Raw genomic sequence first — 18,448 nt, 5'->3', positions numbered from 1 at the left:
GCCTGTTTACAACTGCCAATGAACACGTGGCGCACCGAAGCCTGAGCTGTCATTGGCTCATATAGGTATAATATGGGCGGGTACTCTTTTCGGGAGGACCAATAGCGTCAGGCATGTAAATTCCGTTTGAAAATTTCCCGGGAAATCTGAGTTTCGCGGGAGGGCTCTTGAGCGCGTAAACCGTATCCCTTCATTCATCAGGCCGTTTCCTGAAGCCATTTCTAGACGGGGGAAACGAGAGTTGCGCTACTTTTTAATCCGTTGCATCTGCCTAAATGCACTTTCCTAAGGAAAAATACTTTACTAAAGTCGATGAATCAGACTGTCATCTTTACTTCGGTCTGATTATTTTTGTAATTTGTGCGACGGATTAGCAGCCATACGGGCTTGAAAGTACAGAGGCAAGAAAGGGGTTACCCCGAATACGCAAGATGAGAAGAGGGATCTCCTCGGCTCCGGACAAAGTGATTTTAACGGGGGTTGGGGCTTCTTCTTTGGACAATAATATAATTTTAACAACTCTCGCGGATCGTTTAAACCCCGGTCAGTCCAACGCTACGTATATCCAAATAATAACCACCCCACCGCCTTGCAACGTTACACAGACATCAAATGTGTGTTTATCCGAACCTCAGATAAACAACATTTACACAACTCCACAACAAGCTGCAGCAAACGGAGCAGGACAACGACCCGCTCTGGGGAGACCGCCGGTAATCATTTATACAGCTCGTTTCAACATATTAGGCTTGCTACAACTAGCTACAAACACGACAAGATGTTAGCTTGCTAGGCTAGCCGAGCTTGTTGTTCGGGCAGCTAACATTAGCATTCCCTCAACCTAGCGAGGTGGCTAACTAACTACCGCTAGCTAAGTTACCCAAGTGGGTTGGTTAGGTGGTATGTGGACTTTAGGGAAGCAAACGTCGAGTTTAAGTTAGTTTTGCGTTTACATAAATGTAGATCTTGCATCTAATAGCTCGCTATGCTAACTTCATGGTGCTTTTGAGTCCGCTTCACCCTTGCAGCCAGATGGAAATATTGGTAAGAGATGAGTATCGTTAGCGGTGGCCTAGTGGCTGCTGTTGGTGCCCTAATTTGGGGGTTGGGGGATTGTTGGACAGCTTGGCTCTTAGTTAGCTAATTTTTAGCATTCGAGCATGACACGAGTGGCTAAACTTGCAAAGACGTGGGTTTCTACGTAGCTAAAGCTTCACTTCACTTGTGAAACTACTCGATAGATATTTCTCCCAGTCGTCTCTGAAGATGCAAGCCAACTTGGATGAAGCTTGGAAATGTGTTAGCTTTCAAGGCTAGTAGCAGTATTGATCATTAGAGGACAATATTACTCGTTGTCGGACTTGATCTTATGTTTGCACACGTGTTTTCATGTCTCTTTTTCTGGTAAATAAAGTGTAACGCTATGGTGCATTTCATGCCAAGTAAAGTGAAACTCGAGTTTGCTGCTGTAGAACTGATTGCACGTTTCCTGTGTTCTCAAACTGCACAAACCACATAAAAATACAGCAGCATTCAGGGTGTTGGTTTGTCTCTGGCTATTCATCTTTCATGAACTAAAACCAGCCTCTAGATCTCAGGCTGGAGCCATGACCAGGCAGGGGGTGAGGGGAGCTGCTTGCTGATATAAAATGGCTGACATTTTGACTGTCAACAGAGGGCATATTATTCTTTCTCAGACTTGGGAAGGATTAAGTAAGAAAGTATTAAATATGGGGTTTGCTATACTTAAACTACTTCACATATCTGAGTGTTAATTGACTAGTCTCCTTCATGCTGATTAAGAGGCACATGGAACAGACAACACCCTGGGACTGGTGTGCTGCTCAGACTAAAACAGGATGGATTATAGCCAAAACAGAAATCCAAGGGTTCCCTAGTTGAGAGTATTCACTAGACAACCATGCAATTTTACAGTAATGGTGACTAGCATGCCAATTTAGGCTGGCGATCCAAAAGAAACGGCACGTTTCATAAACTCTTAAGTAATTCAGCATTTTTAGTTTAAAGACCTGGGGTGTTGAACACACAGTGTGTGACTTTAAACACGGCATCAAGCTTTACGAAGCTGATATGGCAGGTATTTAAAATGTCTATCGCTAAAACTAAAGGCAATGAACACACTGCAACTTTGTCAAACTATACTAGTATTACACTTAAGGAGAAACTGACAGATTGGATGTTAGTGACCTATAACATTAATGTTGAGGTAAATGCTCACATGGGTGGATAAAACACTGGATTATGTCAAAATGGACAATAAGCCACCAATACTGCAGTTCACAAAAGGCATTTTCTGGATAATTCGATTTCTGGTTGAATGGGCTGTAGACAACGGCTCCAATTTAACATTTTTGGGATCTTCTACTTCCATGTATTTCCATTGTTTGGTTAATTATGGGGGCTATCTGGTTACTGTTAGTGTATTTGTTGTATATGGGCTTTTGTTGGCGTTACTGTGCTCTAGTGTGATCAAAACCATAGGTGTGACTCACTCTTAAGCTATGTGGGTTTGTCTTGGCTAATGCATTCAGAAAGGAATCACAAACGTTGGTTCTGTGCAACATAAGGGCAACAATTTTTCCATGATGTACTTCATTTTTATGCAAAAATCTTTTTGACTGCTCCACCTCAGAAATAGAAAAGACAGAAGAATTAAGCTCTCAGTTTCGATTATTGAAAGGAACCAAACAGACACATAAGATTAAAATTATGATGCATTTAGCATCATGCATCATTTCTGGTGCCTTTAAAGATCGGGTCCTTGCCAAATGACCAAAATTGGTGTATGTGCTGTCAACAGTATATTTTTTTAATCCCTCTAGGCAAAAAGGCGGTTGGCGCTCGATGATTCAGACCACCAGTACCAGTCTGAACCCACCAGGACTCCAAGAGGCAGAGGAGGGGCCACAGTGGCTAATGGGGCACGGCTAAAGACACCCAGAAGTAAGAAACCTAATGTCATCCTGTTTGCACATGTAACCGAGACTTTTACAGCACAGTGATACAGAGTCATCCTATGTGAGAGGTGATTTATACCGAGTTTTATACACAGAAACAGCCTGGATGCAGCTACTTTCTACAGCTATCAAAAAATCTGATTCTCAATGAGCTGAACGAATTGGATACAGCAATGCTCTAGATACAATCATCAAGAGTTAAAGAACCACTAAATTCTCACTCTAAGCTCAATAGTTTAACCCGACTCTTAACCAGGGTCATTTCACAGTTGATCTATGAGAGCATTCAACATTCATTCAAAAGTACTTTGCTTATATTTTCGTTTTTCATTAAACAAAGCACTGCATAGTAGTGTTTATCTCTATAAACTGATATCTTCACATGAATCCAGAATCTGTAGGTATGATTTTGACATGTGGTATTTGCAAATGTTCTGGTTTCTGATTTTAGTCAGAGCAGTGTTGACCAATCACATTTGAGTGCGAAGAGCGAAAAAATGGTGGATCGCATTTCCACTAATCTGTTTATGGAGATTACTGAATTGTCATCTGAACCTCAAACACCTACAATAAATATTGATGAAGTTGTTAATTGGAAACAATGACTCATTCACAGGTTCTGTAAAAGTCTTAGTCCTGATATCTGTTAATCTGATATCCGCTGACTATGCCCAAGAAAATAGAAATATTGGCTGTTGCTCCCAGAGACTAAATCCTCATCATTCAGATAGTAATAGTATTTAGTAATCCAACAAAAAATACAACAAGATACCCTCTCATGATGGCTGTTGATTTTCTGTTTACTCTGCTCCTGTGTCCTGCATGGTCTGCTGAACTAGAATATAATTGGAACTTGAAACAGTAACAAAATCTGTTCCTTCAGTGGTTGTGTCCATGCTACTGCAGCAGCAGCCACAGTATCTGATGGAGTGTGAGACAGGTGACATGGTGTGGCCTTGTGCTCCTAAAAGACTAACTCTGATGAGTGGAACTGATGCTATCTACACGGAGCTATTTATGTTGAAATACAAGTCTGGCTGGCGAATATCTATCTTGGTGCTTTACATAAATCGTTTCCAGCTGGTGATTATCAAAGTTAAAGTTAACTTCAACCCGTTCCTTGTCCTAGAGTGTAGCTTGAGACTTTCCATTCATGTAAATCACACATTCCCAGCTGATTATGACTGATTGAGTCATTTATTTCCTGCCTGGAGGGAAAAAAAACTGTTTGAATTTTTCCAACTTTGTGACGTACTTAAAGCAGTTGTACACGATATTTGGAACGTTAATAGAGCAGTTAACAACTATTTACTATGTAAAGATATGAAGGCGTAATTGCTTCTTGACCAGAGAATGAAATCACTTCCTCCATGTGTTCAATCCAAACTTCTTTGTTCTTTCTTGACAACGAACAACAACAAAATGTTGTGGTAGCCGGTTTAACTGTTAGTGCTGATAACGCCTTCCTGACCCACAGTGTTGTTAGAAGTGAAACTTTGGTTCCCCCTCAGGTTAGCACCATTAGCTGCTAGCATTAGCCTCAGCCACGCCATATTGAGAGCTATGTGCAGGCAATATATACATGCTCTTCCATCTACAACCACTTAAAATCAAACCAGAAATGTACAGTAAAAAACAGCACATCAGTTTCCCAAAGTGACTAAAAAGTTGAGTCTTTATTTACAATAAGGTGAAGCCAATTCAGGTAAGATTTATTGCAGAGTGGCTGTGTTCTTGTCCTGATTGTTAACATCTTTGATATTAAGGTGAATGTAGGAGTCTTGTGATTGTCTTGACTCTTTGACTATAGCTCGCTCTGTTGGTCGGTTGGTAGGCCCCCAAAATTTCCCCACTATTGGCGACCACCGTTTTTATCCTTAAAGGCTAAGGCCCCGTTTACACGAGGACGCTTGCGGGTAAAAACGACAAAATATCTTCTTCAAAAATCTGAAACCACCCTCCAAAGTGGAAAAGTTGAATCCGCTCCGCCGTAGCGTGTCGTCTACACTGCCAAGACGCAAAACTCTGCTCAGATCTGCTCACGTCACGTATTTACGTCACATCCATGCTCCAGTACAGGAAAATAAACAAACATGTGGGATTATTTCCATGCGTCGGACCTTCAAGCTGCTCTGGCAGCTCTAATAAACTTACAGGAGTCTTTCCACCAAATGTACAGGATATGTACAGATAGTATTAGTGAACAGAGAAGGATCTGTAATTACCTCCATCACATTTTGGATGCACCAATTCGTCGGAGGCGAGCCAGACGGCTGTGAACGAGACCTGGGAGATCTAGTGATGGTGGAGAACTTTGTGGAAGGAGTAGCTGATGAAAATGTGTAGCGTGAAAACTTCTGCATGCCCAAAGATGCTCTTATGGCTTTAAGTGATGCCACCTGGCATGCACACAATCTAATTCCACACACTTTTGCGTCACCGTATGCAGCAGATTTCCTCCTGAAAACGCTCGTCTAAACGCGGAATAAAAAGTGAAGACGCAACGCCACTTTTGCGTCTTCTGTTCAGACTGTCATCATGTAAACGTAGCCTAAATTTTGGCATTTGCGTTATGTGGTTGCAACTATTGGGATTTTGCGCTAGCTCACATGGACAAGCCCATAACTTACTTGGGCTTCCCTTTACCAATTAAAATAAAAAAAAATTATGTTTTACTTCCCTTGCAAAATGTCAGCATCAAGTCAAACACTGAAACACATTATACTAACCTGTTTATTTCTCTGCTCCTCCTCCTCTTTCTTGACCACAGCACCCAAGTCTCCACCAGAGAAGACGCGGTACGACACCTCCCTGGGCCTGTTGACAAAGAAGTTTGTGGACCTTCTTGCTCAGTCTTCTGATGGCGTCTTGGACCTCAACCTTGCCGCTGAAACCTTGCAGGTAATTTTAGATGGAAACAGAAAAAGGCTTTTCTGACACTGAGAAAAAGAAAGGGGACTTTGTTGTAAATAAAAAATTGACAATGCATTTCTTCATGTTAGCAATTCTCCCTAAGCTTGTGAAAACTTCCAAGCATTGGTACTATATAAAGTATATGAGTATTTAGTGGCCATCTTAAGCAAATGCATCTGCTCAAAGTATTGAAAACGTTTTGGATATTTGTGTTAGTGGATTGGTTTGAAATAAAATGGGTAACTAATGAGGCCTTTATCCTCTACACTCAGGTACAGAAAAGACGGCTGTATGATATCACCAATGTGCTAGAAGGAATTCACCTTATCAAGAAGAAATCGAAGAACAACATTCAGTGGATGTAAGTAGTCACGCTCTTACTTTATCAACCAAATACATAATGTGACATATTCCAGTGCTCTTGGTTTCTCAATGTGTTTTCCTCTTCCATCTCATGAGTTATAATATTGTTTTTTTAGTTAAATGCTTTTAAAGTCCCAGATCACCAAGCTCACATAGACCCATTTCTACCTTTTTTTAGCAGGGGGACATTAGATCTTTAGGGGTAGATAGCAGGTCAACAGTAGATTAGATTTGACTTTATTAATCCCACAATGGGGAAATTTCTTTGTTACAGCCGCAAAAATTCACACAATTTCTAAGATAACATAAAAAAACAATCTAAGAAAAGACATTTAATAATATACAATATACAACTTAGTGCAAAAATGAAATGAGATGCCAAACAGAAGTGGTGTACGGTATCTGAAAGCTGGGAACCTGAACATTTCATATGATACCAGTATCTTCACTGTGGGCTGCTGGTTTCAGAGGGTTAAAGTCTTCCTTGGCCTGTAGAGCACAGGAAGGCAGGTGGCTGCATGTAAGCTGTTGCCACATTAAAGTATGTGGATACCTGACTGTGCTACACTCTGTTTTGCACATTTAATTACACCCTCATTTGTTCAGTAATCACAAAGGGCACATGCAGTTTAGGGATATGGCTTAAACACCTGTGCTTACTACTGTCAGGCTGCAAGATGATATTCCATACTTGCTGCTCCAGCTCCGCTGTCATAGGGACAGATACAAGAAATCTTTCCTGCCACATGCCATCACACTGTACAATAACAGATAATAACCTGGTTCATTACATACTGTCTATGCACTTTATGTGTTTTTTATGCACACTGTTCATTGCACCTTATTTGTTTCATAGCACCAACATTTTTATACTGTATATTCATATTTATTCTGCACTGGAATTCTATTCTACTCCTTCTTTAGACACTTTATATTTTATTGTATTTTTATTGTATTTTTATATTTTATTGCTTGAAGTATGCCTAGGTTGTTCTTTTTACTTAATTGTGTTGTTATTGTCTCTGTGTGTAATGCTGCTGCTACACTGTAATTTCCCAGCTTGGGATAAATAAAGTATATCTATCTATCTATCTATCCATCTATCCATCTATCCATCTATCCATCTATCCATCTATCCATCTATCCATCCATCCATCCATCCATCCATAACTTTTGTGATTTGAAGGCTACTTTTTAATTAACAGAGATACTTGTAGGTTTATAAAGGAAACACAGGAACATTTTGCCTGTTCAAAATACAATCCTCTGAATCCAAATCCGGAACCAGTACAAAATCTGATCTAAATTCACTCTCTTCTCTCTCTCACAGGGGCTGTAGTTTGTTGGAGGTGGAAGGGGCACTGAGTCAGAGACAGAGACTAACAGCAGAAGTTTCTGCACTGGGAGAAGAAGAGCAGAGGCTCGAACAACTCATCCAGAGATGCAGCCTGGATATGAGACACATGAGCGAGTTGCAAAGCAACCAGAAATATCCTTTTGTTGGTAGTTGACATGTCATCCAAGAGTTAGAATAATTCCTAGCTACTTTTTTTTAGTAAGGAAACTTCCTTGTAGCAGCAAGCGTAAATTTTACTTCTTTTTTTAAATCAAAATCTGTTTATTGAAAGATTTTCAGTATAACAAAAGTGCAATGCTGAATGGTAATTACAAAGACATGGGGTAGACATGAGTACAACAATTAGCACCAATGTGTCCAGATAGATATGAATTGGGTAATATAACTTAAAGAAAAACAAAACACAGAAAACAAACAAACAGAAAACAAAAAAAAACAAAAACAACCAAATGTAACGATTTACCGAAAAGGAGATAAAATCTTCATATGTAAAATAACCCCTCCCTCGTCACTGCCAATACGCTACAATAATATGAGCACATTGCCACATCTAAAGCCTGCGCTAAAAATAAGCAGAGTACCTAGCTTTGCTAAGCTGCACCTAATGGCAGTCTTCTGGCAGTCTGGAACGCATTAAGAAAAGGACCCCACGTTTTCTGAAATCTCCCACTTGATTGCTTTAGCGAGTATCTAACCTTCTCCAATTTTGAGCAGGACATGATTTCTTCTAGCCATTGTGCATGAGTTGGAGGCATCTCTCCACCTGAGCAGGATCAGTCGTCTAGCTAGCAGGGAGACAAAGGATATAGTACATTGTTTTTCTTTGTATAACTCCACCTCTGCCTCCACGAACCCAAAAATAGCGATCAACGGGTTTGGTGTAAATTTGAATTCTAAAGCCACTGAATTTATTAGCAGTAGGCAGGCACAGCTGGCTCGACTCGTATGTTACTGTTCCTTAATTACTCACAAAAACCACCAGAGTCAGGTCGTAGTTTCCTTGGTTTATTGATCTTTGCAGAATCCAGGTATTCCATTAATACACGTCAATCTAAGCTTCTCTTGGTTTTCCACAACGGTCCACAAAACTCAGGAAGTAACTGAAACATCTAAAAAAACGGCAACATCTGAAATGACTTGAATGAATTTTTCTCTATAGCTATTAGCACTCTGCTAATCCACGTTTTTACCTTTTTACCAAGTCCTTCAGAACAATAATGCGCATGTGCAGCGCCTACTTCAGGTGCTGTGGTAAATTTCAACTACACAATAAAAGGCAATAAACCAATATAAAACACGCTGTAATCTACAGTAAAAATCGAAACTGTCTGAAACATAATATTGGCTCCTACATTCCTGTTACTGTGCTCCTAACATTCTGTGGGTAAACCTCGCCAAATTGATGGTAGTTTTTAAATGGCAAAATCAGTTTAAAAATATAGCAGATCCTCAGTAGACGTGCAAGGCTTCGTCTTTTAACTTGTTCTCAACAACACAATATTCTGAACTTATCTGTATCTATCTTAAAACACCAGCATGGTCCAGTAATCACTTTAGCAGTTTGGAGGTTTGTCATGTTGTGAGCATTTCAGGCCTGCCAATACCTGCATGTTTGCATATCTACCAACATTGTAGTGTTATTTCTTTAACCTTTTTGTCTCCACATTTGCTTATGTAACGTACCAAGACATCAAACAGCTGGGAAACCTTAGAGACCAGACTGTTATTGTTGTTAAAGCGCCCACAGACACCAAACTAGAAGTACCAGACCCCGATGAGGTAACTGTACGTGCACCAAAACACACTGGTTGGCTCTGTCAGTATTGTCCTGATGAAACTTCTGCTTCTTGCTCACTTGTCATCTGACCCATGACTTTATATTGCCTTTAAAGAAACAGTTGGACTTTTGGGGAAATTGACATCTGACTTTATCTTCTTTATCTACTCTATCTATTTATTTAAGTTTGGACGCTGTGTAAAACAAAACAAAAGTGTCAAATTCAGATTTTCAGGGTTTGCAAAATAAAAGTTTAATCAGTTTGAACATTAACCTCTTAAAACCCAATTGCCTGGGTACATTTAGGGGGAGGGTTAGGATTAGTCAAAAAACATCGGACAAAGCTTGTGACAGAAGAATGGCATGGCCAAAATGTGTGTGTATGAGGCTTCATTTGAAAGTTAACATATTCTCTTTCTGCAGGGGTGGTTGTTTGGCATGTGGCAAAAACACAACTGATACTATATTAATTAGGGATGGGAATAATTATTTGATGATCGATTAATGGTCATTAAGAATTTGTTCGATCATGTGGAATTTTTCATCAATCTGTATTTTTAAATTTGATCTATGACAGATATTACTAGGTTTCATTTTATCTGAAACACATTTAAATATAAGATTACTGTTAAAACTAACCTCATGCCTCTTCGGGGGCTAAAACATTAAACTCCACGACTTTATCTTAACAGTTTAATCTCACATGAGTTAGTTTAAGGATGGACAGGAAGTCCGTTTTGGTCTTTTCAAAATAAAAGTGTCTGTTATCAAAACAAGCTTTTGCACAGTACTGTATATATATCTTTTATTTTGCGCATGTATGCACGCATCGATTAATTGATCATTAATGTTATAGATAGTCGAGTTGGCAGGTTTCTGCCCATTCCTGATATTCATACAAAAAAAATGAAACGCTAATCAGTCTAGCCACTTATTCATGGAAATGGCATTTTTTCTCACATAAATGCACCAGTTGTGGAGGTTGGAGTAAGTTCATGTGACTCCTCTAGAGTTGGAGTGGCAAATTAGTTATAGTGTCAGTGTTTCCCACAGACCAGATGGCAATTTGTGGTGCTCCACTGACACTTTCTGAAGCTGCCATATGAAAAAACCTGTATCTATCGTTCTTCAGAGTTCCTGCTGAGACCACTATAAAGCTACAGCATTTGGAATTATTCAGTCAGTTCTTTAAAAGTAAGTTCTTTAAGAGAAGACAACTAAAAACACTTTTACCAGAACCCTGCCTGGTTTCATTCCTCATCCCTCTTTAGATTCTGTGAATCAGGAATGATTTGCACAAAACAACTTCAATTGGAGGTTTTTATTTCAAATAATTAACTTAAGACCTACCTCAACCAATAACCTGTTCTAACTTTTTGGGTAAAATAATATATTAACACAAATATGCATGGCTTGCATGCCCTATCAGAACACCTCATTTTTCTTGGCTTCCTGAAAAACAACTCAAGTGCTCTCTCATAAGGGACCTCCTTGGGTTCGGGCCCATTTATGGAAAGTCTTGCTTGAGAAACAGTAGCCTACAGTACAAGACCAAAAAAACATAAAAACTTTTGACGTTTTGACTGCTCTTGTCCCGGCAACCATTCAATATGTCTTATCGTTACCGGAGATTCTTGACAGCTCTGAGATCGGCCTGGTTCATTGTAAAACTTTTATTTATTGGTGTGAATGTGGTGTTGTCTGTGCGTAGGCTAACGTTATAAACCCCAAAGCAGCGCTGCTCTTCTGTCCAACCATGTTTTTTTTAATCCCCTAGATAGGGAAAAAAAAAACATACCGGTAATAATTTTGTGCGCCACAGAATGGTCTATATATGGGAAACACTGAGTGTAGGGATCTAAAGCAGCAAGACTTGGTGCATTAATTTGCACTATTACCATTTTATTAAATACACATTACGTGTACTGGCTCTGGTACCTATGGTGTATACACGGTTCTAGGGCATTTAAAGTTAAAATGCAATCCTGTCAAGTTTTTGACTATAACTCATTCCTTTTTTTTTCCCTCTCTCCAGAGTTTGTCCATCCACCTGACCAGCACTAAAGGTCCTATAGATGTTCTGTTGTGCCCAGATGAGGAGAATGACCCCAGGAGTCCGGTAAAAAACGGCAGCATGGACATCAATGGAAACTCACCTTTCCTCAAAGTCCTTCAAGGTTTGTCTTAGAGAGAGAAAGTGATGTGTGCAGCAGTTTTTCAATGTAATATAACTTTATTGACCCTGCGTTTCCTCTTTGAAGATAAAGATTAATTTATTTGTACTCAGAACAGTCTGTCACTTCTCAGAGCTCTTAGTTTCTGTGCATATTTTCCTCCATAAATAGCTACTCACAGGGTCATTTTAGACGGGTATAATGTTGACTTTTAGACTGGCTATTTAACATTAAGCTTAGCTGAGACGGATGAGGATTTAGCCATTTGTTTATGGTGTACTGCATCTTGTCATGGACAAAATCATATGTCTGATCTGTGCCATATTTAATGACAGACTGATTGACAGATTTTTGTAGATTTAAAGATGTATGATCTATTTTAGTTCCAAGTACAAACCAAGATGTCTACAATTTTGGAACAGGTTGCTAGGCTTGTAAAGGCGAGCATGAAGCAACTGAAGGGAATGAAAATTACAGTCTTGCTGACTGGCATTTGTTTTTAACTAGTATGGACTCACGTTTGCAAGAGCTAGCTAAACTGCTACTCGAATAAGATATGTTCTGAGTGTCACCCACCTGGCTGGATAGTAAATATGTTAATAAATAACTTGTTAACAACCATTAGATTAATGCTATCAGTTAAGCATTTTAAAAATGCATTAATGCAAGTCATGAAGGAAATGTGCAACATTACATGCCTTTTTTGGAGCAGGTTATTAGTGAGCTTTAGCACTTCAGCTGTGTGTCTGCCTGAAACATTCTGTGTTGCTCAGGTGCTCTTGTGTCCAGCAATTTATCTTAAAAGCCACAAACCTAGCAGGAAAAAAGAGGCTTGAATTGCAACTTGCCTGTGCAGCTGCAAGAGCTACTTGCCACTATATCAATGATGACTAGCAGGGTAAAACGGTTACCTCTGCAGAAGACACACAGTTGACAACCTAACTACTAAACTAGCGCTGGAGACCTCTGCTTGTGCTTCCAGGTGACCTCAGTAATGCAAGACAACATTATGGCTGCACAATCTATAGCAGTATAATGCTTCTTTTTTTTCTGCCGACACGAAACAAAGTATTTCTTAGCCTTTAGCTGTCCTCAATGGATGAACTGGGGCTTAGTTGCCTTCCTGTCTGTTAAAAGTCAATTTAATCAGTTAACAAGGGTCAGATATCGGGTCAGCAAAAGTAAAAAATTTGCATCCCTACTGGATAATAATTAACCCAAGTTCTGTTCAATAAACAACTTATTTGTGTCCATACAACATTTGTTTCCAAGCTCTGATTCACTGCTACTCGGGCTTTGAAAATTGGTCTCCATTGGTCTGTCACTCAAAGAATTGATTTCAAAATATTAATGTTGGTTTATAAAGCCCTAAATTGTCTAGGGCCAAAAATATATTACCGATCTGCTGATACGTTATTAGCCGTCCAGAGCCCTTGGGTCGTCTGGGACAGGTCTACTTACAGTCCCCAGAGTTATATATATATATATATATATATATATATATATATATATATATATTAGGACTAAACAAGGAGAAGCAGCGTTTAGTTTTTATGCACCAAATCTCTGGAACAAACTCCCAGAGAACTTGAGGTCTGCTGCAACTCTCAGCTCTTTTAAATAAAGTCTGAAGACTTTTCTGTTTCCATTTTAACCTGTCATTTTTATTCATTCGCTCTAAAATGTTTTATTCATTCACTTTTTTTTTTTTAAATTTGCTTTTAAATGTCTTCTAATGTGTTTTATGTATTTCAATCTTGCCCCTGTAAAGCACTTTGAATGTCCCTGTGTCTGAATTGTGCTATATAAATAAACTTGCCTTGCCTCCAGTGCCTAAAGCACCATAAGACTGATCAACATGCTTATTATTTTGGCCTACAAGGTCTTGTCATGGGTCCTTGGCTTTGCAGAAATAATAACTGGTTTGCTTAATTCTCCTTCACAGGTCCGACCTGCACAACTACTTCTTCCATCCCCTCCCTGGCTCCACCTTCTTCTTCCTCAGCCGTCTCCGTCACGACTCTCTCCCCCATCTCGTCCCCTTACACCAGTCTTCTCCAGCAGACAGAAGACCAGATCCCTGCGTCTCTGGGGCCTTTCTTAAACCTCGGGCCTCCTCTTCTGGACCAAGATGACTACCTTTTAGGTTTGGGAGATGACCAGGGGATCAGCGACCTGTTTGATGCCTGTGACTTTGATAAAATGCCCTCTCTTGGCTTGGATGATCTCCTATGCAGCTAGCATTAGGTAATAGAAATGTCAGATTGAGTGCATGGGAGAGAGATGGCAAACCAAGTGAGGGTTTTGATGCCTGTGACTGACTGTGTAGTTTATGGAAGACAATTCTAAATAGATGGGAAGGAATCATTGAGGACTTTTTTCAGTCCCAGTGGGACTAAATGCCATGTTCTTTAATGGTGTGAGAGATAAATTGCCTTGCATGATTTCACACAAAGACACACAACCGGTCAGCGTGAAGACATATCTATTACTCTGTCTCAGGCTATGTAAGGTCTCCAGTGTAGCTGGGCATTGGGGGGGACATCTGAAAGCCTTTGCTGTCTCTATGGTTAAATATAAATGGGGAGGAGAAGGTTTGATCCACCTCTCTGCACAGAGAGACCAACAAAGATGGAACAGCTCAAAGGAAAACATCCTCGCATCACCTGGCATTAACACACAGTGGGTGATTGGGTTGAATTAAGCATAAAACCCAAGTGTAAGTGCACCTGAGATGCAAAGATATGATCATCCAAAACCATCAGAAGATTAAAGTAGAAGAAAAACTGTTCACTAGACAGATCAAGTAGATATGATTGATGATGGGATTCACCAGGCCTGTTAATTTGTGTTTTAACAACAAAAGGACCAGGTTTATCTTTGTTTTTTTCACTGATGCATTTTCTTTTCAGGTGTCACTTCATCCAGATGTGTTAATGCCAAGTGCTGTGGGGGCTAATGTTTGCATCCTACAACACCAATGATCTGTGATTGAAGGCTCATACTGCTGACTGTTAAGTAGGCAATTTGCGTGTTCAAATTTAGAATATTTTTTAGAAATTAAATATTAAAAGATAACAGGGCAATTTTGATACACAGCATTCACAACTTCAGTTAATCCAGTGCTTCGGTTAGGCAGGCTGAGGTTTTGTCTGCACCTACTCAGACATTTCTGGGCTTTATAATCATTAAGTGACATTTAAGCACTAGGGAGATGTGGAAGGAAGTTCATAAACTGTTTCTGAGTGCACATGACTTTTCCAGTTTTAAAGGAAACTAAAATGGCGATGGAAAAAATAGATTGTGTGCTCTAAATGTTTTAAAAGGAGACCGATGTACACTAGTTAATTGTACAAAATACTTACAGTATGCCTTATGGCTAGTAATTAGTTTGATCCCCTTACACACAAATTGTCTCTCGTACTATATGATCCATATTCAAAATGGATTTCGTAGGTACATTTAATAAGGGACCTTTTTGTTTTCTGTTCACCTGATCAGCCTGTTATTCACTGATCAAGTGGGCAACATCATATTTTATAGATGTAAAAATTAACAGTTTGATGAATACAGAACGGAACAGATATTGTGATGTTTAACTTGACATCAGCCATGTGCTAACGGCACAGAAAAAGCCATCATACCTGGGGTTAAGCAAAAACATCTGATTTACTTCTATAAGCCTGGCCCGTTAGCACACATGATGTGCATACTTGAATATCATCTGTAACTCATACTCTTATTGATACTTTGTAAAATCAGGACCCAAACATCCACTTTCTTGCTGCTTTTTGCCTACCCCCCTCCAAGTTCTTCAGCAGAAGCTGCCGTAACCAAACTTACCCTAATGCCTCCTCACTTAGACTGTGTGCTGTGAAATTATACTGTGGTTTGAGCTGATCAGTGAAATTCTTTGAACCACTTTCCAATACACACTGCCAACCCCAGTGTGAAGTGAAAGCAATGTAGGAGACAAAATTACAAAATTAGTGTATTCGTCTTTTTAGGTTTGATAAGTGTTGAATTTTAATGGATTTTACAACTGTAGAAAATAACTAATGAAATTGCGGTCACCTAAGCAACAAGGGGCCCGATAGCCACTAATTTAGGCTTCAGCATGTAATGAAGGGCTTTTTTTTCCCTCCGGAACCAGGATATTTAAAAAAAAAAAATGCTGAAAAGGAAAAAAATGTTTAAAAAAAAAAAAAAAAAGTCCTGTGTTGTAAATTGAGCAAAATCCGTGCTACAAGTCATGTTAAATACTAGGCTTGGTAGTACTGTTGCCAAGATCCACTGAGTCTCCAAACAGTGGTTAATCAAGAAAAGCCAGCTAGAGGACTTGGTGAATTAAGACCTGTAGGGATTACTTTGGTATTTGGAACACCATTGCTGTTCACTGCTAAAAGCTTCTTGTGTTTGAGGACATCCCTGATAATAACAAAAAGCAAACATCTTGTCTGAAACCCTGGCTTTTAATCTCGAGAAACCTGCGGCTGCAGGTGATATTGCTGCTGTTTGTGTAAATTTTTTCCCTGACCTGATTGATGTGCGCTTGAGTTATTGCGTGTGCAGCATGTGTGAGTTATGTCAAAGATCAAGCTTGCTAAAGAGTAAGCCTGCCATGTGTAAATTGATGTACAGTTTTCTAAATTTTTCAGCGCACAAGGTACTGTAGGCTACCTCTCACTTAATGTAAGACAATAGTAATAGGGCATAGAGGTAAATGCCATAGTGTGTATGAGTCTTTGAATTCCCATATATTATTTAGATGTGATGTTTATATTACATCGCACTTTTCTCTTGATTTGTGCGAGATTCCACTCCTACCCTAATATAATGAGTATGCCTCTGCTCTTAAACCAGTCTCGTGCTGTTGCTTCTTAAATTTGAATGTCGGGGTGCACATTTGATGGGTAGAAACACGGACAAACTGCAATATTGCAATATTTCTTTTTTTTTTTTCCTTCCCATTTTTCCCATAAGTTATTTAGTTCTTTTGTCCTTTTATTTTGGTAAAATTCAGAGCATCTCTTTGACCCAAAAAGTTGTACACGTGCTTACATGCAGTCATTCTTTCACAGAGCCTGTCTACCCTTTACTGGCCATGAGAAGACATTTGCTATGTCTCCATTACTCACTGACCCAGGATCAGTGACTTGTGTCCTCTGCTGAAGTGTGTAGGGGGTTTTGCTTCTGTGACACCGTGTGTCCGTTTTTATTTTTTGGAATGATGTGAGGGAGTTTGACACTTTTTTTTTTTCTTTGCTTTTCTGCCAATTTATTTTTCATGGAGATTACTGAAGCTTTTTGACATGCATAAAATCAAAACCCAATCGTTAACCTGAGCTTCACCCATCCAGTTGAGGAGAAAATACAGTTTCTTGATCAGCATAATTTAGCTTGATTATTGCTGCTATCATAAGTGAACGGAAAATTTGACTATAAATGCACAGAAATGCTCTGATTGTACACAACTTCCCTATAGGCATATTTATATCAGTGTATTTTATATGTATTTATGGAAAAATCAAGCTCAATATTTTCCCTTTTTGGTTCACTAACCACAGTTGTGCTATTTTCTAATACCATTTACATAGGTAATTATATTTTCCTCCATCTATTTCAAGTGACCAGAATCTGGTCACAATATTTTATTCACTTTTACATGATGGAAACATATTTTTTGGAAAGATTGTACCTTTTCATGGGTTTCTAATGGAATGTGTAAGATTTTAATGCACCGCTTAAGCTAGTGTCATTGCCAGTGAGTCTGAAAAATGTGTTATGGGTGACTTAAAATTACAGCTCCTTCATTTCTAATGTGTGATTCTGATGTGTGATTAGACCTCACAGAAAAATATCATTAGGCTAAATGTGGTGTTAACTATAGTGAAAATTGAAACAGCACTGTTTTTCCTGCTATTTCCCTATAGTTATTCTTAAGCTGTTACCAAATACAATATACTGATCGGTAAATATTCTGTAACGGTTATGTGAGAAGTTAACTATTTTATAGGAAGGAATTGACTGTAAAATGATATTGCTGCCTGTTTCCACTAATTACAGAAAAAAAAACCTGTAATATCACAACGCAATTTGAACGCATGGGTGAAAGTATTGGTGTGCTGTTGAATGTTTAAGGTTAACTAATTTGATGTTTTTGATGTGTGTTATTCAGTTATACAAGTTTCTTTAACATCTGTCAAATGAGGAATTGAGTTGTATTTGTTTGCGGGAGGGGGGGAGCATAAATGGATTTGTTTTTTTGTACTTTGGGTGTTTGTAATTGAAATTTGAATAAAGGCAATATGAATATGGAAATGTTTTGTGTATTTCTTAAGCGATAACTGCACTGAAGTGAAAATTAAGTATGTTAAGTATGTTATGCTTAAAATTAAGCACAATTTTACAAAACTATATTTACAGACACAAACACATTTGAAAGATTTCAGATGTACAAGTTTTAAAAAAAAAACTACATTTACAGATATAAAACCCTGTTTTCAATTGTGTTCTTTTTAAATAAAATCATATACCATAGAAAAACATTTTGCAGAAAGAGATCTCAGAGAGGAAATGCTAATATGTTCATATATAAATCAGCTTAACACTGTCAAATTGTATGCATAACATTGGTAAAATGTATGGCCAAAAATTATGAAGCACGAACCGCGCTCTTGTAAATACGCACGTGTGTAGTTTGTCCCTCCTTGCCTACCGTAACTACGCACAAGTATGGCGGTCTGAGAGTTGTCACAACTGTTTTGATGGTGCAAATAACAATATTTTGCCATTTTCAAAACATCCTATTTCCAAAATTGGTGTTTATTTAAACGAATAGCCACATTGCGACTCAGGTAAGTGTTTTATATGCTATCCTATGGGG

At 38.8% G+C, this 18,448-nt stretch overlaps 2 protein-coding genes across 3 annotated transcripts in view; both read left to right on the top strand.

The window, feature by feature from the left end:
* Window positions 1-158: 158 nt before the first annotated feature.
* LOC131976077 (transcription factor E2F3-like) lies at window positions 159-17,691 on the top strand. Of its 2 annotated transcripts, none has more exons than XM_059338972.1 (9): window positions 159-713; window positions 2,844-2,964; window positions 5,749-5,879; window positions 6,164-6,252; window positions 7,585-7,745; window positions 9,278-9,390; window positions 11,424-11,565; window positions 13,508-13,809; window positions 14,475-17,691. In XM_059338972.1, the coding sequence occupies exons 1-8, from the start codon at window positions 432-434 to the stop codon at window positions 13,801-13,803; spliced, it is 1,335 nt and encodes a 444-aa protein (XP_059194955.1). In that variant the 5' UTR covers window positions 159-431; the 3' UTR covers window positions 13,804-13,809; window positions 14,475-17,691. The 2 variants fall into 2 exon arrangements, with proteins under 2 accessions (XP_059194955.1, XP_059194956.1); XM_059338973.1 differs by lacking the exon at window positions 159-713 and adding an exon at window positions 741-1,044.
* Window positions 17,692-18,282: 591 nt separating this feature from the next.
* Window positions 18,283-18,448, top strand: part of cdkal1 (CDK5 regulatory subunit associated protein 1-like 1) — a 277,873-nt gene continuing 277,707 nt past the window's right edge. The window contains exon 1 of the mRNA XM_059338970.1: window positions 18,283-18,419. The gene's annotated coding sequence lies outside the window, so the exon portion shown is untranslated. The remainder of the gene's footprint in view (window positions 18,420-18,448) is intronic.

The sequence above is a fragment of the Centropristis striata genome, chromosome 8, assembly GCF_030273125.1.
Source record: "Centropristis striata isolate RG_2023a ecotype Rhode Island chromosome 8, C.striata_1.0, whole genome shotgun sequence".
NCBI classification, from domain to species: Eukaryota; Metazoa; Chordata; class Actinopteri; order Perciformes; family Serranidae; genus Centropristis; species Centropristis striata.
The sequence above is the reverse complement of the archived record's forward strand: the minus strand, read 5'-3'. Positions and strand labels throughout refer to the sequence as shown.

Excerpts from the sequence above, each read along its gene's own strand:
- LOC131976077 (XM_059338972.1), top strand. The coding sequence starts at position 432 with ATGAGAAGAGGGATCTCCTCGGCTCCGGACAAAGTGATTTTAACGGGG. Across the intron at positions 714-2,843 it reads CCGCTCTGGGGAGACCGCCG|GCAAAAAGGCGGTTGGCGCT; the intron begins GTAATCATTTAT and ends TAATCCCTCTAG. Across the intron at positions 7,746-9,277 it reads GTTGCAAAGCAACCAGAAAT|TTGCTTATGTAACGTACCAA; the intron begins ATCCTTTTGTTG and ends TTGTCTCCACAT.